Below are 21,361 nucleotides of genomic sequence, written 5' to 3'. Positions count from 1 at the left end.
AACATTACTGGTGCATGAAGTCCAGTGACCATTTGGGAGGGAGCGGCAGTCGTGGTGGTGTGTCCTTTTGTTTAAAGGAGACTGAAGTGAAACATTCCTATGCCAAATGAGCATGATTTCAAAACTTAAATATCCAAAAGGAAATTGGCCATCTCAGAATCTCCAGTGGCAGAGGCTATTGCTTAGAGCAAAGAAGGAAATGCTGAGGTTCCAGGAGAGGCAGTTCCATGCGGTGCTGTGGGAATTTTAAGAGAGAAAACCTCCATCCACGGTGGGCCAGCGAGTCTTCATGTTTTGCCCTTGGAGTTTGATGCCTCCAATTTTTCCTCAACAGTAGAGATCCTAGAGGCGGGTGCAGTGGCTCACATCTGTAATCCCAGCACTTTAGGAGGCTGAGGCTGGAGGACTGCCTCAGTCCAAGGGTTCCCCAGCCTGGGCAACATAGTGGGACCCCATATCTACAAAAAAACTTTAAAAATTAGCTGGGTGTGATGGCGCACACCTCTAGTCTTAGCTACTTGTGAGGCTGAGGTGGGAGGGATCGCTTGGGCTCAGGAATTTGAGGCTGCAGTGAGCCATGATGGCGCCACTGCACTCCAGCCTGGGCAACAGACCAGGCCTTATACTTGAGAAATCAACCTAGTATGGTTATGTGGTTCTAATGAATCTCCACTTGATTATTGGTCCGTTTATCAAGCATGATACCGCGATGTCCACATTTAGTCTCCGGGAGTTGATCTGCAGAAGACGGAATACTCCCCAGCCCCTGGGACAGTACCCTCAGACAACCGAAGACTACACTGTGATGAAGCCTCCTCATGCTCGCTTGCCAATGCCAGTCTTTAGCCATTCATAATTTGGGCTCCTCCGGGACCCTTTCTTTTCCACACCCCCGGCCCGCTCTTCACTGAGCATTAGAGAGGTGGAAAGTCCCAGCTTAGGGTATTCGGCTCTGTGGAGTCAGCAGGACGCCAAAAGAGGAAGAAAACTCCTGAAATTGCTTTAAAAGCAAGAAATAAAAGGCATTGTTCCCCTAATCCCCCCATGTTCCTAGCTGAGACCCTTCTCCCTTCACTCCACCCCAGAATAGTCAACAGAGGTTTGCTCAGATTTTCCACACAGAACGCCTACTTTTGGGAAGGGACCAAACTCAGAATGGGCAGGCCTGGGAGAGATTCTAGAAACAGGCCACCCGCCCCCCGCTCCAACCACCTGATGCAGGTTGCTCCTACCATCTGCTCAGAGCCCCTGCTCATTAGCTACTGGGTAGTAGCAAGAACACGGGGTAGGGGGCAGGAGGATTGGTTTGGTTTGACCCCAGCTCTGCTACATCTCAGCTGCATGACCTTGGACACATGCCATCTCGCTGAGATGTCTCCACCAGTGTGCCAGTGGCCTCGTCCACAATATGGGGCTGATAATTCCTGCTTCAAAGAGCTGTTGTGAGTCTCAGCTGAGCACCTGGACGTGGGTGTACTTTGTACTCTCTAAAGCTGTGCTGTTCAAGAGAGTCTCACACTGTAGCCACGAACTGTATGTGGTTATTTAAATTTAAATGGATTCAGATTAAATAAAATTTAAAATTCAGTTCCTTCAGTCTCACAAGCCATATTTCAAGTGCTCGATATCCACATGTGGCTCACAGCTACCACACTGGACAGCAAGATATAGAACATTTCCATCATCACAGGAAGTTCCACTGGCCAGCACAGCAAAGCCGAAAACAACAACAAAACAAACCACTCCCCCGGAGGCAAGATTGCCTCTGAGCTTCTCGGCTATGACCCTTTCCCCAGGAAAGGGCAATGTCAACTCAGGCCCGCAGGATAAAAATCCAATCTAGCTTACAGGGTTGCTGTAAGGATTAACAATTAACAATACGAAGTGCTTAGAATGGTACCTGGCCCCACAGTAAGAGCCATTGAGTTCATATCATTCATCCCCAAAACCAACTCTTATAGACTGTTAGGCCCATTTTATGGACGAGGCCTTGTGGCTAGAAAAGGGCCAGTCACTTGCCCCAGGACACAAAGCTGGGACTCAAATACGTCTCCGGGGATCAGGCCTGGGTTACAGAGATGAACAACTAAGGACTGTGGTGCTGGGTGGGGACTGCTTTCCAGGTGTCAAATATAGCCAGGCCCCTCGCCACTGCCACCCTACCCCCCAGGCAAGGCGTTTGTCATCAGCTCTCTCTCCTGGGCCCCAGAGACACCTTCTCCCTCCATCTATGACCCGTTAGATAGAGGAGGCACCAACTTCAGGGTGGGCCCCTCCAGCCTCTCCCTTCCTCAGTGGCTTCCAGTGCCACCCACTCTGGTCTGGGGGAGGAACTTCAACTCCAGACTCTGGGCCCAGCCCCCCACTCCTGAAGCTCAGCTGCTTCCCAGGTTAAACCTCCATTTTCCCTAAAATCTGTGCCAGTGGGATGCTAAGACCCTATCCACTGAGCCACCCGATCCCCTCCTCAGGCCAGGGCTCTGTCCCCTTTCACAGCTAGAGGCCTTCGCAGACGGGACAGTTTGCACCTCATCCACAGTATTTACCTCAGACCCCCCTGGGCATCTGACTTTCCACCCTCACCTGGAGACCTCAGTTTGCCCCTGGAATCTGCCTACTGGGGGGTCCACCTGTGGCCCTGAGCTGTTTCTCCACAACCTTGACTTTTGGTTTCCACAGGAAGGAGAGGGACCCTGATGTCAGAGATCCCCTAGCCCAGGGAATCCCTGTCTGGCTCACACGCAACCTCGGAATCCACCCTCGGAATCCACCTCAGAATCGCTCTCTCCACTCTCAAGCTCTGCCCAGAGGCTGTGTCTCCCAGGCCCCGACTGAGGGCCCGAGCCCCCAGGCTGTGGGAGAAGTCAGGGCCCCAGGGGCTCACCCAGCTCCCACACAGCTGTGCCGGGGCCACAGTTCAGGACGGCTGGAAACTCACTGGGGCTCCGGGGCCGGCCAAGTGCCCAGCTCCAAAATAGCAGTTGTGTTCGCATAAAAGCTCCTAATGAGAGAAAGATGCCGTTCTTGGCCCCTCACTTGCTCTCTGCAGACACTGTCTGGCAGACCAAGTGGGCCTCTACCGTTTGGCGGCTGGAGGGGAGGAAGGGGAGGTGTGAGTCAGACCTTGGCCCCCAGCCCTTCAGCATGGACCGCCCTGTTAATTGCATTAACAAATGCTGCAACGCTGGGCCAGGTGGGGGCTGGGGAGCTGCGGGGCCAGGGGCTGGGGCAGAGAGCAGCCCCAATCCCACTGGCTCCAGCAGGCATGAGGAGGAAGACTCTGGGCCCGGCTCACGGCCCAGGGCTGGGAGGCCTAGGCTCCTCTCCAGCTGCTGCCCCAAAGCAGAGAAGAGTTGCCTGTCCATTCCCACAGTCCCAAGGCTTGTCTGGGAGGAAGCCTCAGTGCCAGAGGGGCCCCAGAGGTGAGACAGGCTGGGAGGGGTCCCTGGGGATGAGTCTTTTCCAGAGAAGCAGCTTCCAGGGGAGACAGTTCTAGGCTGGAGTGGAGCCAGCCACCCTCCCACAACAGCACCAGCCCCGAGCCCAGGCCCAGGATGGTTGGGAAGGATGAGAACACCACCCCAAACACTGACAAATCAGAGAGGCCAGGGCAGGGGCATGAAGGACAGTGTGGCCCTGCAGTCGGAGACTCATGTTTGAGTTCTGACTGTGGGACCTCACCTGGGGCCAGTTTCATCACCTCTGTGAGCCTCAGTGTTCTTCTCTAGAAAATAGTAATGTATTCAAACACACGATTTGCCAGGATGGCAAACAAGACAGACTGTCTTTTTGGGGCTTACAATTTAGTCAGAGGGACTGTCACTCAATAGGTAAACAAAGAAGTGGAGCAGGATAGGTGTGGTGGCTCATGCCTGTAATCCCAGCACTTTGGGAGGCCGAGGCAGGCGGATCACCTGAGGTCAGGAGTTCAAGACCAGTCTGGCCAACATGATGAAACATCTCTACAAAAATACAAAAATTAGTCAGGCGTACTAGCACACACCTGTAATCCCAGCTACTTGAGAGGCTGAGGGAGGAGAACTGCTCAAACCTGGGAGGCCGAGGTTACAGTGAGCCGAGATTGCGCCACTGCACTCCAGCCTGGGTGACAGAGCCAGACTCTGTTTCAAAAATAAATAAATAAATAAATAAATAAATAAATAAATAAATAAATAAAAAAAACAAAGAAGTGGAACAGAACTTGGTACGTGAGGGATGGAGGAGACAGTCGAGGGCCGAAGATCCAGAACAAGGCCAGTGGGGGCCACTCAAGCAAGAGTGGCCAGGGCAGCCCCTCTGAGGAGGACACCTCAAAACAGAGACTGGGTAGATGACAAGGGCCAGCCGCACAGAGAGATGACGGGGAGCAGACACAGAGGCAGCAGCGTGTGCACCGGCCTAGAGGCCAGCGGCCCAGGCTGCACTCGGGGAGCTGGGTGAGTGCGGAGACGCCGCTGCAGGAAGGTTCAGGTGGGATGTGTTGAGGGCGGCAGGGAGAGTGGGCAGCAGGCTGCAGCGTCACCCAGGAGAGCTGTGACAGGGCCCTGGCCCAGAGAGGCAGCAGGGAAGCAGGCAGGTCCATGAGGGACTGAGGAAGTAAAACAAACAGGGCTTGGTAATGGGTTGATGTCAAAGCCTGAGTGAGAGGAAGGTGTCCCTGTAGCCCCTGGGTGGCTGGCTCAAGCAGTCAGGTCGATGGGGGTGCCAGTTAACACAGTGAGTAAGACCTGCAAGGGGGAGTTAGCTCAGAGGAAGGGAAGTCACGAGTTCATTTTAGACAAGTTGGGATGAGGACGTCTGGGAGGCATCAAGCGCAGATGCTGAGCAGGCAGCAGACGCGAAAGCCTGAAGGTCAGACGAGAGGCCTGGCAGAGGATTCACGTGAATCTGGGTGTTATCGGCCCAGAGACGATGCTTACATCCGTGAGAAGGCAGCAGATCGTTCCGGGAGCAATGCAAAGACAAAAAAAGAAGAAGACCCCAGACTAAGTCTTGGGAAACCCACGGTTTAGTAGTGAGCAGAGGAGAAGCAGCAGCCAGGGACACAGGAGGGGACTAGGACAGAGAACACCATGAGGGTTTGAAGAAAGATGGCAGCGTTCGGCACATCCAGGCACAGTGAGCCCCAGGCATTACTGTTAGTATTGCATGTCAATTGTCGGGCACAGTGCCTCCTGGCACTCAATACCCAGGGGTGGTTCATGCTCCGCTTGGCTCCTATGGCCCCCCTCTTTGGGGTGAGGGATTTGGAAGGTCTGGGGAAAGTCCTGGGGAAGCCCGACATTAAGACATCAGGTAGAGAGGGAGAAGCCAGCAAAGGAGACTGAGAAGAGGCAGTTGGGGATGGAGGGAGGAAACTGCCAACCACCCATGCCATCATTTCCCCACTCAGCTCTGTGATAAACGGTCCCAAGCATGTACAAAGGACACATGTGTGGAGAGAGGGCCAGGCACTCCACTGGTGTCAGCAGGACACAGCACCTGGCTTCAGGAAGCTCCCAGTCAAGGACATCTCCTAATCACCTCGCTGGACAAAGAGCCTCAGGGAAACCTGCTCCCCAGGAAGGGTACCCCCATGCAGGGGTAAGAAATGGACAGGGTCTCTTGATGAGAGTGCACCCTATGTATCAGCTGGGTTCCACTGAGGTCATATAATTATTCCCCTTCGCCACCTCCCACCTTCCTCTCCACCACTCCCTGCCAACTTCGGAGGCCCCACTGGATGGTTCATCTGGAGATGAGACTTTCCTGGCTCCTGGCTCCTGGCAGGTGCTAACCAGTCAGTGAAGATGAAAATCCTACCCTTGCCCTTACTCCTTTTCCTAAGGCTTGTTAAGCATTTCCCACAGCAAGGTGCTGCGCTTACCGCTTTACATGAATTACCTCACATAAACATCTCATTCTTATAACTACACTGGGTACTACTCTTGTCCCCATCTGACATATGGGGAAACTGAGGCAGAACCATCAACAACTTGCCCAAGATCACCATGCTAGTAAGTGATGGAGCAAGGGTTTGAACTCAGGGAGTCTGACTCCAAAGCTGGGGCTCTTAGCCACCTTGCCACAGTCTTCCACTTTGGGATGTGGTTGGCATGAATGGGGCAAACAGGCTCCCTCAGGGAAGCCAAGGAGGAGCTCAGATCAGGAGAGACAGGGTTCTCGTAGGACTGAGATGGGGACTTGGGGAAATGCCATTCCATTGCCCACGTGATACATGCAGAGAAATGCTCAGGCCCACTCCAGTGTCTCCATCCCCAGGATCCCCTGAACACCGTGGGGAGTTTCTGGAAGGGCTGATAGAACTTGGGCAGCAGAAAGGGCTCTCTCAGCACAGGGCTGGGATAGGCCCTGTATTATTCAGTATATACTTATGGACCCTTTACCTTGTACCCAGCGTGCTGCCTGCTGAGAGTGGTGAGACACAGTCCCTGCCCTCAAAATCAAGGCCAAACATGTATAGAGTGCATCGCACATGCCAGGCCTTGAACTAAATATCTGACCTAAGTGACCTCGTTTGTTCCTTACAACTCTGGGAGACAGGGCCCAATATTGATCCCAGTTTACAGAAGAGGAAACCGAGACACAAAGACTTTAAGCAGCCTACCCATAGCCCCTCAGCCACGTGGTGGAGCTGAGCGCTGACATTTAAACCTAGGCAGTCCAGCATGGTCTCCTGATCTAGCATTAAAATACCAGCTAAACTTAGCCTGCGCCAGGCTGTCTACACACATTTACTCATTTATCAGAAAGCCCAGAGCTAAGCCCTTGCACTCTGGAGCCAGGCTACCTGGATTCATGTCTGGGCTCTGATGAGTCTCAGCAGCATGACTCGGACAGAAAGCCAACCTCATTTGTAAATGGGGATAAAAATCCAATCTAGCTTATAGGGTTGTTGTGAGGATTAAAAATTAACAATATGAAGTGCTTAGAATGGTACCTGGCGCACAGTAAGAGCTATCGAGTTCGTATCATTCATCCCCAAAACCAACTCTATATAGATGGTTATGCCCATTTTATGGACAAGGCCCTGTGGCTAGAAAAGGGCCAGTCACTTGCCCCAGGACACAGAGCTGGGACTCAAACACATCTCCGGGGATCTGGTGCCAGAATCCAAAGTGCATGCCCTTAATCTCAAGCCTTGCTGCTGGGGGCAGGAGTGGGAGAGTAACTTGCCTGCCCGCTCCTCGACAGCTGCAGGGATTCTCTTCTGTCCTCCCCAAAGCAGCCCCAGCCCCTGTGCGTCCAGGCTGAGATAAAATGAGAAGTCTAGGGAGTATTCAAATCCCCTTCCCCAGTTGGGGTGGGGTTGGGCGGGAGCCAGTCTGGGAAGAGTGGACAGTCTTCCAAAAGCTGCAACTATAAACAGGACACTGTCACTCCACACCCTCCAGTTCTTCGCCTCTGCTGGGCAGGGCCCAGCAGGCCGCAGTCAGCTGCCTCCACAAATACATAAACACATAAGTCCCGAGAGAGAGCTGGCAAAGCTACAGAAGGAAAGGCAGATACCAAGACTGGAGGAGGAGACGGCGGCCCAGCTCTAGCCCCCGCCAAGGTGGAAGGAGGGGCTGGGCTTCCAGCAATGGGCACCTGCAGAACAGGGCGGAAGGAGGGCAGGCCCAGGAGATGGACTGGTGTGTGACAGTGACCTGGGATTGATTCTGCCAGAGGCAAGAGAGGGCAACTGAGCAGAAACCAGCACTCCCTGAGCATGGGCAGTGGGTTGGGCCCACAGATATCTGGGAGAGACTGAGTCTCCCCGTGGTTCTGGCACTAGACCTTACTCTTGGCAGTGGGGGATGTCGGCCCCCATCTCTCACCGGCCCAGGAAGGCATCCCTTCATGTGTGAAACTGCTAGGACAGAATCACGAACATTCCCTGACATTGGCAGTCTCTGCCTCAGCCAGGAGGGTAGCTGTTGGGAGGGGAGAGGGAGGTGCGGAGCCACAGGGGTGGGGGAGAGCCAGCTGACGGGGTGTGGAGCCAAGAGCCCCACCTTCTGCGGAGCTCTGGATGAAGCCATCCAGTGCCAACACCCCACCGCCCGCCTGCATGGTTCTCATTAGGCTTATTAGCAGCCAAATAGCAACAAGCAAACAGCACAGGGACCAGTTAATGAGCACCCAGCCCTGCTGCGGGCAAGCCAACTTCAAGTGGGAGAGGCTGTTGCCCACTGGCAACCCCCTCCAGGAGAGCTGCTGGCCTGAGTGCCTGGGTCAGGGTGGGTGACCGGGGGCAGCAGGGTGAGACAGCCAGGGAGAGAAATACCAGGGGAGAAGGTACTGGCAGCATCCTACCTCAGCATCCCGGCGCAGCACCCACTGGGGCACAAGGATGCCCCTACACACATGCGCTGGTACTGTAACAGTATGCAAACTCACTCAACCTTGGGTTTCTAGGGTTGAAACTCCAGTTTGGCAGAGAATAATCCTGGAACATCACTAGCAAGTTAGGAAACCGAGAACCTCCAGGGCTGGAGGGCCCAAGTGAGACCTATGCCCAGACCCCTCCGGCAGTTGGGGAAAAGCCCACCCCCTACGAAGCCACCCGCTGCAGCTTCAGCTGAAACCTCAGCAACATTCTCCACCGGCCAGTGCTGCCTCCCAGCAAAGGCTAAGCTCTCTCAAACATACCAACCCTCTTCCCCACCTCCAAGTCCCAATCCCTCCTGCCCAGGCCTCCTGAGTCCTGGAAGGCCCTGCTACTCAAAGTGTGGTCCCTGGGCCAGCAGTGTCAGCGTTCCTGGGGGCTGGTTAGAAACATAGAATATCCGCCCCACCCCAGATCTGCTGAATCAGAATCTTCTCTTTGATGTGATTCCCAGACGGTTGGGGGAACATTCAAGTTTGAGGAGGGCCCCCAAGGCAGATCTTCCTATGACTGATCCCCAACTCTGCTCGGTGATTTTTGACCACACCTAGAATCACCTGGGATGCTGTTAAAAAAAATAACAGTGCCAGGCCCCAGTCCCAGAGCTTCTGCTTAGCATAAAGCCACCTGGCCGCCCACATCCCTGGCTTCTCTACCCAGAGGAGTTGCTCAGAGCTGATTTTGAGTCTCAGGTTCTTTTCCAATAAGCTGTGTGGCCTTGAGGAAGTCACCACCTCTCTGAGGCTCACTTTCTTCTTCTTTAAAACTACGAGGGGCTGGGCGTGGTGGCTCACACCTGTAAGCCCAGAACTTTGGGAGGGTGAGGTGGGAGGATCACTTGAGGCCAGGAGTTCTAGACCAGCCTAGCCAACATGGTAAAACCTTGTCTCTACAGAAAATAAATAAATAAATAAATAAAATAAAAATAAATAATGAGGGACAAGTGTTTCTCCCCCACCAGTGCACCTGACCACTGAGGGCCTGACCTCTGAAAGCCCCCAGGCATCCAGGTTCCCTGAAAAGGAAAGGGTGTTCAAGCAGATCTGCTTTGCTTTTTGTTTTTGAGTTTTTGGCTCTGGTTCTGTTATTTGGAGGTCCTAGGAGGGACCCAAGATTCTGCCTGAGCTGCATCTTCAAACAGGCAGAGGGTCAGGGCCACGAGGCCTGAGGCAGAAGCCAAGAGCTTGGTGAACCCACATCTCCAGCCTCGCAGGAATGGGAGCAACCCCATCGCATGCCATCAAGTGGGGTGTTAGGACAACCACATTATCATACGTTATCATAGAACAACGTATGATGTTCCCAGATGACGGCATCCATCATGCTGGGAACATCATACGTTTTTTCACACACCTGGACTATTAACTGTGAAGCCCTCCTACCGAGAAGGGCCTGGGGCTGGTCCTTGAAGGAAGGGAGCTGTTGAGACTGAGGTTTTGCAGCCAGGCTTGGGACTGGCAGAGGCAGGGGCAGTCACCTGAAGGATAGTCAGGTGGAGTTCCTGGGGAGCTGATGTGGACCCAAGAGGGGCCTGTGGGAGGAAGGAGAAAGATCCAAGGGGCTCCCTCAAACTCCCATATCTGCTATGGTCTGTGAGGATTCCACACTCTGGAATGCCCAGGCCTCGCTGGTGTCGGGAGTGAATGAAGCCCAGGAGATTGGAGCCTGGAGTTCTGGAGTCAGTCTGCCCGAGTCCAGCCCGAGCTCAGCACTTGCAGCAGCGGAGCTTGGCCGTGTTTCCCAAGCAACCTGAGCCTCAGCTTCCTCATCTGTAAGCCACGATGATAAGCATACACCTACTTCATAAGATGATTGACAGGTCGAACTAAGATAATGCATGTGAAGAGCTTAGTGCAGTGTGGGGCACTAGTACATACTCAGTTGTTAGCTAATAGTAGCAGTAGCAGTAGCAGTGACAGCAATAGTACCATCACCTCCAGTTCACAGACGCAGAAAGTGAGGCCCAGAAATGAAGGTAAGATACCTGGCAGCAGGGTACAGGTATTAAGAAGAGGGACCCTGGAGTCAGGTTGTCTGGATTCAAATCCTAGCTCTGCACTTCCTGACTACAAGACCTTGGACAAGTTACCTGATTGTGCTTCAGGTTCCTCATCCACCCGCCACAGAGGATGTTTAAAGTGTACCCTGCACAAAGTGAGTGCTATGAAGGTACTGACTCTTGTTGTTAATGCTTCTGATACCATCAGTAGAAGAGGCTCAGGTGTGGAGGCTCTAGCTCTTCCCAACTCACTCCTTGGTTGCCACAAAATAAGATGGCTTTTCTCTCCTTCGAGCCAGCCTGCCAGGCGTCAGAGCAGTCCAAGGGGAGACGGCTCCAGGCATGGGTCAGAGTGTCATCTGACCATCCTGGTAGAGTGGCTAACAGAGGCCAGGGCCGTTGGGACAGGGGCCAGGGCAGAGGTGGATTATCATCACATGCTACATGAATGGTGCCCTTGGAAATGTGGGATGCAGAGGCTCTGGGCCAACCATGTTCTGCAGAACACAGGTGCATGCAGGCTCCTAAGACCCTGCCGGCAGTGTGAGTGGGGCCAACACAGTAGGACAGCAGGAGGGAATGCAGGAAGCTTTGAAAATACAAGCAGTGATTTGATTTGAGAAGCTGTGTCCAGCTGGACCCATATTTTTTTTCTTTTTGAGAAGGAGTCTCGCTCTGTCGCCCAGTCTGGAGTGCAGTGGTGCGATCTTGGCTCACTGCAAACTCTGCCTCCCAGGTTCAAGCGATTCTCCTGCCTCAGCCTCCCGAGTAGCTGGGATTACAGGCACCCACCACCACACCCGGCTAATTTTGTATTTTTAGAAGAGACAGGGTTTCGCCATCTTGACCAGGCTGGTCTCCAACTCTTGACCTCAAGTGATCCACCCACCTTGGCCTCCCAAAGTACTGGGATTACAGGCGTGAGCCACCGCTCCCGGCCCCAGCTGGAGGCATTTTTAAACCTCCTCCCTTCCACTGGATATTGCCTCCACTTTAAGGAGGGGCTGCATCTTCAGGACGCAGACTAGGAAAGACGCTTCTGCTCCAGGTTCTGGAGTCCCGAAGCTTGACCTGCTCCGGGAGTAGGGTGGGGAATGGCACTCCACGTTTGATACAGCGGAGTGTCTGCTACTGGTGGAGGCACTCACGTTTGATACAGTGGTTGGTACTGTTTGCTGTTGTCCATCCTGGGCAGCACTGTCCCCCGCAGACGTTCCTCCTGTGGGGTCACCAAAACAGAGTCAACACAAGGATGCTCAGAGCTGGGGACTATTCACAGCCCCTCCAACAGTTACAGGCAGGGCCTGGAGGAACACAGAGAAGCTGGGAAGGCTGTCCCTATTCTACATGCAAATCTAAGATTGAATCCTGACTCTGCCATTCTTTGCACATCCCTGGGAAACCTCACTCTCTCCATCTGTACAACGGAGATAACAATAGCTGCTTAATTGGGTTGTTATGATGGTTAAATGAGGTGAGAATATTTAACATCTGACATAAAGAAGGCAGTCCACTGGGGCAACAATGACAGTGATCCTAAAGCTAATAAACAAGCCAGTTCAGAGAGGTTCAGTGACTTGCCAATTGCACACAGCAGGTAAGCGCCAGAGCCTGATTCAAACCTGGGTTGGCCCAACTCTAAGCCATGCTCCAACTCTACATTACCTCTCACCAAAAAAAAAAAAAAAAACAAACAAACAAAAAACACCATGGTCCTTGCCCTACAAATGCTGACGATCCAGCGGAAGCTGGAAGACACACATAAAACAGTCTCAAGGTCATACGAGGTGTTACCTGCCAACGAATGCACACTGAGGAGTCTCAGCCCCCGGCAGTCTGGTGCGTGGGAAGGCTGAGCCCTGAGTGGGCACTGAAGGAACAGGGCTCTAGAATGCCTGGTTAAGAGGTGCTTACGAGGTGGGGCTGGGGATGTGGGTTAAGCTGCCTCTGCACAATTTTTATTTGGAGGCACAATTTTTATTTGAGAGGCAAACAGGACTTACTCTATAGGGAAATAGTGTTCTTCCCTCGGCTACTCCTTTTTTTTTTTTTTTTTTTTTTTTTTTTTTTTTTTTTTTGAGTCTCACTATATCTCCCAGGCTGGAGTGCAATGGCTCATGGCAACCTCGGTCCTGCCACCATGCCTGGCTAATTTTAAAAATATTCTTAATAGAGATGGGGTTTCACCATGTTGGCCAGGGTGGTCTCAAACTCCTAACCTTAGGTGATCCGCCCACCTCGGCCTCCCAAAGTGCTGGGATTATAGGTGTGAGCCACTGTGCCCAGCCCTTCAGCCACTCCTTGATGTTGGCTCTGAGGGCATCCCCATGAGACGCTGACCTACAGTGCTGGGGCACTCACTCAGCTCCCCAAACTTTGCTTCCAGGTGTCTGGCGCACTCCAGCAGCACCAGCAGTTTCCACCTGGCCCTGACTCTACAGCTAAAGACCCACATGCCCAGACCAGGGCGTCTCCCTAGAAGGACTTCTCCTAGAGGTCTCTAGGGAGCGACTCCTTGGCAGGCTGGGCCGGGCTCTGGCTTCCATCCTTATCATCGGAAATCATCACCGGCACTGGAACTGGAGGGTAAGAGGGGAGGGAGAAGTGCAGAGGCTGGACAGGCGAAGGACAGAGCAGGGCAGCTGCTCCTGTGATCTCTGTGGCCAGCATGGTGACATCTGGTCCCACTTAGGAGTTTGTTTGACATTTGAGTGGACCCCAAAGCTTATGTGGTTTTTGGAGTCTTACGAGGAATTCAAAATAAATTCCTGCAGCTTGAAAAAGCGGAGGCCCATTCCTGGCCCTTTGGCCCAAAGTTGTGGGCACTGCCTCCCTCCCAGGGAGCTCCCAGAATGTCCCACCAGCCAAGAGTTGTGCCACTCGGGCCACCTCAAATCCTCTCTGGGCGACCACCTTTAGCAGCTTCCTGGCTGCATCAAGGCCCATGTCACGGGGGTCGGGGAAAGCACTGCTTGTCAGACCCAGAGTTTCTGGGGGTGCGCCCCAGTGGAAGGGGAAACTACGTACCCACTTGTATGTCACCACCCCTTGTGGTGGTGACAAGACCTCTCGTGGGGCTAGGCGGACTCTGAGAGGAAACAGATTCTGTGCCCTGGGAATTTTCTAAGAATTAGGGCCTGTGGGAACCCAGACAGCACGGACGGAGCCTGCCTGGCTGGGAGGTCATGGCATGGAGCCCAGCCCAAGGAGGCCCCCTGAGCCAGCCGTCACCCCAGCTGCCCTCAGGATGGCTTTGCAGCTGACTGTGGGAGGGCAGGGGCCAGCCCTGCTTTGCCTGCACAGAGTAGGCCCTAAGGGATGTAGGGCCACGTGATGATTGGCCAGAATCAAAGGTTGTCAGGCAGAGCGGCCAGGCTGGGGCTGGTAGGGCACTCAAGAGAGATTCAGGTCCCCAAGGAGAGACTCTGAGGATCCCTACAGGCCAATATTAAAGCTTTGGGTGCAGGCCCAGGGAGGTGACCAGCTGGGAATTGTCAGTTCAGTGGGCTCTGGCTAGCAGAGAGCAAATGAGCCTGAACAGCTGGGATGTACAATTCAATCGCTCTGACTCCCTAGAAGGTACCTCTCAGAGATCATCTGAGTCCAGTCTTCCAGTTGACACCACTCAGCACACATTAGCCCCGTATCCAGCATCACTGTAGGGAACACATCTGGCTAGCAGTCTGGGAGAGCTGCTATTCCACCTGGGCCAAATCTGATCACACTAGCCCTTTGTTAAAAACCTCCCACAGCTCTCCACTGGCCTCTATAAGGCCCCCTGGCACCCATGTGCCTACTTGCCTGTGCGGTCTAATTGCCCCCATCACCCCCACCTTGTCTCCACAGCCATCCACAGCCAAGGCTTTGCTCCTCCAAGGATACAAGGTTTGTTGCTCCCCAGTTGCCCTATGGATTTCACTTTGATGCCTTTGCCTGGGCTGCTCTCTCTGCCTAGAATGCCTTCCCTCTCTGGTCTACTGATTGAATCCTTTGCATACTCCAAGACTTGCAGATCAGATATTACCTTCTTTGTACAAAACCTCCCCTGGGCCAGGCAAGGTGGCTCACACCTGTAATCCCAGCACTTTAGGAGTCTGAGGCAGGCAGATCACGAGGTCAGGAAATCGAGACCATCCTGGCCAACACGGTGAAACCCCGTCTCTACTAAAAATTAGCTGGGCATGGTGGTAAGCACCTGTAGTCCCAGCTACTCACTCAGGAGGTTGAGGCAGGAGAATCGCTTGAACCCAGAGGCGGAGGTTGCGGTGAGCAGAAATTGTGCCACTGCACTACAGTTTGGCGACAGAGCGAGACTCCATCTCAAAAAACAAAACAAAACAAAACAAAAAAATCCACCTCCTCCGACATCTACCCAGCCTTCCCTCATTCTCCATCTGCATCTGCTAGGATCATTTAGTACTGCCTGTCTCAGGTCATTGGTTGTATCTTGGTCTTGGGTATCTCGAGGTTTCTTTCTTATTTCTCCTTGTGCCTTTAGAGTCTAACACAGTGCCCAACACGTGGTGTACAATTGATACTTCTTTGTTTCATTTAATCTGGAGTTTCACAAAAAGTGGGATGAGCCACACTGAGGGTAGGAAAGGCATTTTAGGTTTACAGATCACAATATTCAACAATCTGAGTTACATAGTGAGAAAGTGATTCTCCTTTTGGTGATCCTTCTAACCTAATTATGCCAGTGAAAAAAGCCACGTCCTCCCCTCAACACACGCTAGTCCCCCTTCCAATAGAGGGAACTTGCCACAGAGTTGAGCTTCCTAAGATAATGAATGATGTCTGACTAGAACTTAAGAACATTTTGTTTTCATTTCAATTTTCCTACAGTTACCTTCTCTTTATAACAAGTGGTACTGCTTTCAACTTATGATAATGATACAAAGTTTCCTTTCAGTTATGAATTTATTTATGGAGAAAAATGAGTCAAGCACTGTCTGTAATAGCAAAAAAATGTAATTCATCTAAATGTCCAAAAACAGAAGGATGGATAAAACTGTGGTAATATTCAGACAAAGGAATAATATACAACAGTGAAAATGAATAAACTTGGGTTAATTATATTAACATGGTTAAATCTCAAAAATATAATGAGGAGGGGAAAAACAAATTGCAGAAGAATAATGAAATATGGTATCACTTATCTAAGTTTAAAATATGCAAAACAACATTGAATATTTTGTGGATACATGTATCTATAGTAATACTGTAAAAACATCTATTGGAATTAATTAAATTCAGGGTAGTGGTTAACTCTGGGGAGGGAAAGAGGCAAATTTACAGAGGAAATTTCAACTAAAAAACTGGAATCAAAATATGCCAAAATATTAAGGTTTGATAAAACTAGACTATAAGTAATATTATTTTCAATATCTTTTAGTGCATTTACAAAACTTCATAATATACTTTAAAACAGATAAAACACAAAATCCTGTTATTTTAACAGAATATAAAGTTAAAGAAAAATAATAACAGAACAAGAGGGAAAGGTAGAGAAAAATATTATACAAGTGGTATGCTGTGAGGCTAGTTCAAAAAACCCTGTAGAGGCCAGGCATGGTGGCTCACACCCGTAATCCCAGCACTTTGGGAGGCCAAGGCGGGTGTAGTGCTTAAGCTCAGGAGTTTGAGACCAACCTGGCCAACATGGTGAAACCCCATGTCTACTAAAAATACAAAAAATTAGCCGGGTGTGGTGACGCGCGCCCATAATCCCAGTTACTCGGGAGGCTGAGGCATGAGAATCGCTTGAGCCTCGGGGGTGGAGGTTGCAGTGAACCGAAATCATGTCACTCCAGCCTGGGTGACAGGGCAAGAGACTCTATCTCAAAAAAAAAAAAAAAGAAAAAGAAAAAGAAAAAAAGAAAGAAAGAATAAAGAAAAGAAATGAAATGAAATGAAAAAGAAACCCTGTAGACTGTAAATTTCATTAGTGTAGGGACGGTGTCCACTCTGGTCACTGCTGTATCCCAGATACCTAGCATCGAGCCTGGCACAAACTTAATAAGTCTTTATTATGTGCAATAAATCTTTTCTACATTGAAAGTTCCATGGGGACAGAGTCTGCCTGTCTTGGTCACTGCTATATCCTCAGGATCCTGTATAGGGCCTGGGTATAGAAGTCCTTCCAAAATATTTGTTGAATGAATGAGGAAGCGCCAGTAGCAGTGGTGCAGTTCCAAGATTCACCAGCAGGTGGCACTTGGTCCCTGGCTGTCTGCAGCTCACAAGGCAATGAATGGCCAACCTGATCAGCCTGACTAGAAGCCATTAGCCAGAATGGACCAGGGTGGAGGAAGAGAATAAACAAGATGACCCCTCAGGTCCTCCCCAGCTGACATGGAGTGGCTGACTGGAGTGTCAGGGAACCCACTCTTTATCAAAGCTGCACAAGACAATGTGGGGGAGGAGCCTGACCAGTGTGTCATGTGATGTGTGCACCTGTGTACAGCAGGTGGCACCCAGCCCATGTCTTCACATGCCTGTTCACATCCACTAGCCTTGTTGTGGTGACAATTTGCTTTATTTCATGACTTCTAATAGTGCACCCTCCAGCCCCCATGCTCCACTTCCCCACCTTCCCCCGCACCTCACCTGCACCTAAATGTCTGCAGTACAAGCTCCTCCCTGCTCCAGCCCAAGCTATGTCTCTGGGTTCCCCTACACCAGAGCTGCAGTGCCACCCCTGGGCCAGTGCCAACAGTAAAAAGCCCTTGTCCTTGGGCAGTGCTACACCTGCACGCCACCCTCACCTCCAGGCCCCCCCCTGCCACCTCCCCTCTGCTTCCCCACATGCTGCCCACAGAGCCCCAGGGGCCCCAGGTCACAGGTCCCCTCTACTCAGCTCTTCAGCTACAGCTGCCCCACTCCTTTGCACTTAACAGGAAACTTCCAGTACTAGAAAGCATCTGTTCATTTCTTCAACGTGATATTAAGTAATTGGGTTGCTCTCCCAGCAGGAACAATGCCTTGGACTCTGGGCCTCCACCCCCTTTCCCATGCTCTGCACGCAGGATCCTTGGAAGCATGCATTCACTTGCATAGATCAGGAAAGGAAAACGCTGAAACACAGCAGGTGCTTTCCACTAATACTTGTTGAATGATCCTATGTGTAAGCGACTTGGCAGTGCATGGGTCTACTGTCTGCCTGCTTGAAGCTGGGCCTTCCATGGGCAGCAGGGAGTTCATCCACTCATTCAACAGATAACTAGAGAATACCAACCAGTGCAGGCACTATTCTAGGCACAACAGACACAGAAATGGACACAACGAAGTCCCTGTTTGCACAGAGCTTGCATTAGCGTGGGCTGGGAGGCCAGGCCATAAACACATAAATAGGAATAGAACATATCAGATAGAATAAGTACTATGAAGAAACATAAAGCAGGGTGAAGGGAGAAAGAGGATGGGGCAGGGGTGGCCAAAGGCCACTCTGAGCAGAAATCTGAGAGACAGAGCATTAATCCTGCTGAAATATGAGAAGAGCGCTCCAGCCAAGGAGAACAGAGAGCGCCAAGGCTGTGAAGCGCAAGGTCCTTGGAGTAGGACTCGGGGTACAAGTGTCTTTCATGCTGTTCCCCAGGACTAAACCCAACTGGCAAATCGGACCCAGGCAAAGAGAGGCTGCCAAAGCCCTTCCCAGACTTCCCGATGCTGCCCCTACCCAGCCCCTCACTGCCCAGGGCTCAGTGCCCTCCATTCCAGAGGCACCTGTCATACCCAGGCAAGGTGGAGGGCGCCCGCAGCCATGATGATCCGATTGGGGATGGGGATTACTGGGGCGTCTTCTCACTCTGCGACGGCGCCCCCGGCAGGCAGGGGGTGGTGCCCAGGGGGAGGAAAAAAGTAAATTGCAGGGTTGTGGGGTGGCTTAGCCCTGCAACGCGCGCAAGTCGCGCTTACACCTAGATGCACGAGAGCACACTGATCCAATTCTCCACGCGCCCACTGTGTCGCAACTTCATCGGGACACGCTTCCCGCCCAAAGTGCCCAGAGCTCACGCCCACGCCCGCATCTAGCCCTCAGCGTGCGCAGGCCGACCCACGCCCCACGACACTTGTCCCGACGCAACAGCTTCGCTGCCAGCTCCCCTCCTGGAGACGCATCTACCTTCTCTCCATGGGGTCCCCGACACCTCCGCCCACCCGCGCCCTGAGCCGGCTCAACCTCCCCTGGGCCTCAAAAGCCTGGAGCGCCCACCCCACTGCCCTCTCCGCGCTGCCTCTCGGATCCCGGCAGCGCTGCAAGCGTCTAAAAGAGCTCGTTAGTTGCAGGCAAGAGGAGCGCGGGCGAGTGGAGAGCCGCCTTGCGAAAAGATTTAACGTCGGGGCTCCGGGCGAGTTGGTAAGAAAGGATGAGGATGATGATCTATCTTTGCCTTCAACTCTTCGAAAGCGGATCAAATCTTCCAGTCCCAACTTTGGAACCTCGGGGCTGTTTCCCGAAGTACTAAAGACAGAGGGACGAGGGCATGAGTGCGGCACCCTCTCCTCTCGCCTGCACGCCCCTCCACAAATGAGCCCTGGCTCCCCTCTGCACCCTCCAAACTTCCCTCTCCCATGCTCACCCCGTGAGCCGCCCTCGCGGCGGGGTTGGGGGCGCAGCCCCAGACCGCTGTGGGGTCCCCAGGCGTGGGAGAGCCGGCGCGGCCCGGGCCCGGGGTGCTGGTTGCTGCTGGCCCAGGGGAGTGCTTCTCCGGGTCTGCGCAGGTGGCTGGACACGCCGCGACTGCTGCGCGCGGGACGGCCTCCTGGCCTCCGCCTCGGTGGGCCTCCTGGGGCTCCCCCAGCCCGGCTGGGCCCGCTCCACGGGCTGCAAGCCCGCGACAGGCGCGTCCTGCTCCCGGAACAGACTGTACACCTTGGCTGCAGCCGCTGCCGGGTAGCTGCCCCCAGGGCGCCGGAGTCGATTCGCGTCTCCGCCAGCCGGCTCGTTTCTCCCTACGGGGTCCCTTTGGGCATGACCCGCGCCCACGAACAGAGCCAGGGTGAGCGGCAGGAAGCCTCTCCAGGGGTTCCGCAGGGCGCGCCCCGGGCTGCGGGCTTTGGTCCGCGGCCTCATGGCGCGGGGCGGCTGGAGAGTGGTGCGCGCGGGCACCGCGAAGAGCTTTGTGGTCGGCGCGCTGGACGCCCGCGGGCTGTTCTCCCGGCCCCGCCCGGCGGCCCGCTTCTCTGAGTCTAGGGGGCCCTGAAGCGGCCGACTGGGGGCCCGGCTCTCGGCGGAACGAGGGCTGCGCGCCCCAAGCCTCGAGTCTGCGCTCCTACTCCAGCTGGGCTCGCACTGCTGCTGCACCTTCACGCCTCCTCACCGTGCCTGCAGCCGTCTGAAGGGGACCCGGACGGTTTTATTTTTGGAAACCTCCCCCGGCTTTTTCGTCTCTTTTATCCACACCAGGCCCCCTCCGCGGAGAGACAGCTCAGCCCCCTCATTACGGGAGAGGGAGCGAGGAATTCCAGCAACACCCACTTTGGCACCGGGAAGCAAGCGGGCGGCGAGCGGGCGGCGAGGGGGATTAACCCGTGCGGAGCAGGGGGCGGCGCGGGGCTGACCCGGACGCTGGTCGGGCAGATGGCGCCTGCCACGACCGGGACACCGGGCCGCCTTTCTCCTGCCCTGGGCAAGTTCGAACTGCAGACCTGCCCCGAATCGTTCTCCCGCCCCTCGCCTCACGGACCGTCTTTGGATCGGGTGACCCAGGCTGCAGCCTCGCAGGTCTGAAGGAGGCCGGGAGGGGCGCCGAGGCCCGCGTAGGGGAACAGGGCCGCCGCCCCCTCCGCTTGCGTCCTGGCCGCTGGGGGCGCCCTCCGCAGGGCCGGCCGGAGCGGGGGTGGCGCGGGGCGCGGGGCGCGGCGCGCGGAGTGCAGGGAGGTCCCGGGCGCGCCCCCTGGCGGAGCTGGCGGCCCCGGCGCTCCGTGGCTGCACAGCCCTGGCGCCGCCGCCTTCGCTCTGGATCTCAATCCCCTTCCACTGGCGTGAGGGTCACGCCTAAGCCTGGCGCGGTGATGGCTGCCGCTAGAAGAGGGGTCCTCTTTTTCTTTTTCTTTTCTTTTCTTTCTTTTTTTTTTTTTTTTTTTTTGAGACGGAGTTTCGCTCTTGTTGCCCAGACTGGAGTGCAATGGCGCGATCTCGGCTCCCCGCAACCTCCGCCTCCCAGGTTCAAGCGATTCCCCTGCCTCAGCCTCCCTAGTAGCTGGGATTACAGGCATGCGCCGCCAAGTCTGACTAATTTTGTATTTTATTTTATTTTATTTTATTTTATTTTATTTTATTTTTTAGTAAAGACGGGGTTTCTCCATGTTAGTCAGGCTGGTCTCGAACTCCCAACCTCAGGTGATCCGCCCGCCTCGGCCTCCCAAAGTGCTGGGATTACAGGCGTGAGCCACCACGCCCGGCCAAGGGGTCCTCTTTTTCACAGAGGCAAAGACACGGAGCCTCTTGAGTAAGTCACTCAAGGAGACAGCGCATGTGAAAGAGGGGAGTGGAATCCAGGCCTCCAGCCTCTGGCTGAGTCCATTCCCGGAATCCCACCCCAGCCCTTCACTCTCTCGGGAATTTCCCAGAGGGGGATTCGGTGACCCCCGATTGACCCAGTGTGTGCATTCACATCTTGTGTTAGCAGGGAGGCGGGCAGGGGTGTGGGAATGCTGACTGCCACCGTCTGCATGTCCCCGGTAATCAGCACACCATTCTCACCCATGCCCCCTCCCTGCAGCCTAAAGGCTTGGATCAACAGGGCTACCCCTGGCACATTTGTACAGCCTATTTCCCAGAGAGGCAGAGTGAAGGAGCTGGCAGGTGGGCACCAGTTCACAACCTCCCACACCACACGAAGGACAGGCCCAGGTAATACCTACTGTTGAAATAAAGCCTCGACCCCTGGCCTTGGCTTACAAACCCTAGCTGGCTGCCCCGGCTCTGATTTCATCTGGCTTCTTGCTCTCCCTTACCCACCACACTGTGCTGCCTTGGCCCTCTC

The 21,361-nt window shown here is 53.8% G+C and overlaps 1 protein-coding gene across 2 annotated transcripts in view; it reads right to left on the bottom strand.

The window, feature by feature from the left end:
• LTBP2 (latent transforming growth factor beta binding protein 2) overlaps positions 1–19,833 on the bottom strand; it is a 113,057-nt gene extending 93,224 nt beyond the window's left edge. Inside the window, exons 1-2 of one of the 2 annotated variants that reach the window (XM_030803412.1) lie at positions 18,953–19,833; positions 11,519–11,589 (exon numbers count right to left, since the gene is read on the bottom strand). In XM_030803412.1, the coding sequence (XP_030659272.1) occupies positions 11,519–11,589; positions 18,953–19,446 (565 nt within the window). In that variant the 5' untranslated portion in view covers positions 19,447–19,833. The remainder of the gene's footprint in view (positions 1–11,518; positions 11,590–18,952) is intronic. The other variant, XM_030803413.1, reaches the window with a different exon arrangement.
• Between the last annotated feature and the right edge of the window lie 1,528 nt (positions 19,834–21,361).

Source organism: Nomascus leucogenys, chromosome 22a (genome assembly GCF_006542625.1).
Source record: "Nomascus leucogenys isolate Asia chromosome 22a, Asia_NLE_v1, whole genome shotgun sequence".
Lineage (NCBI taxonomy): Eukaryota > Metazoa > Chordata > Mammalia > Primates > Hylobatidae > Nomascus > Nomascus leucogenys.
Note: the sequence above shows the minus strand (reverse complement) of the source record. Positions and strands in the feature narration are given on the sequence as shown.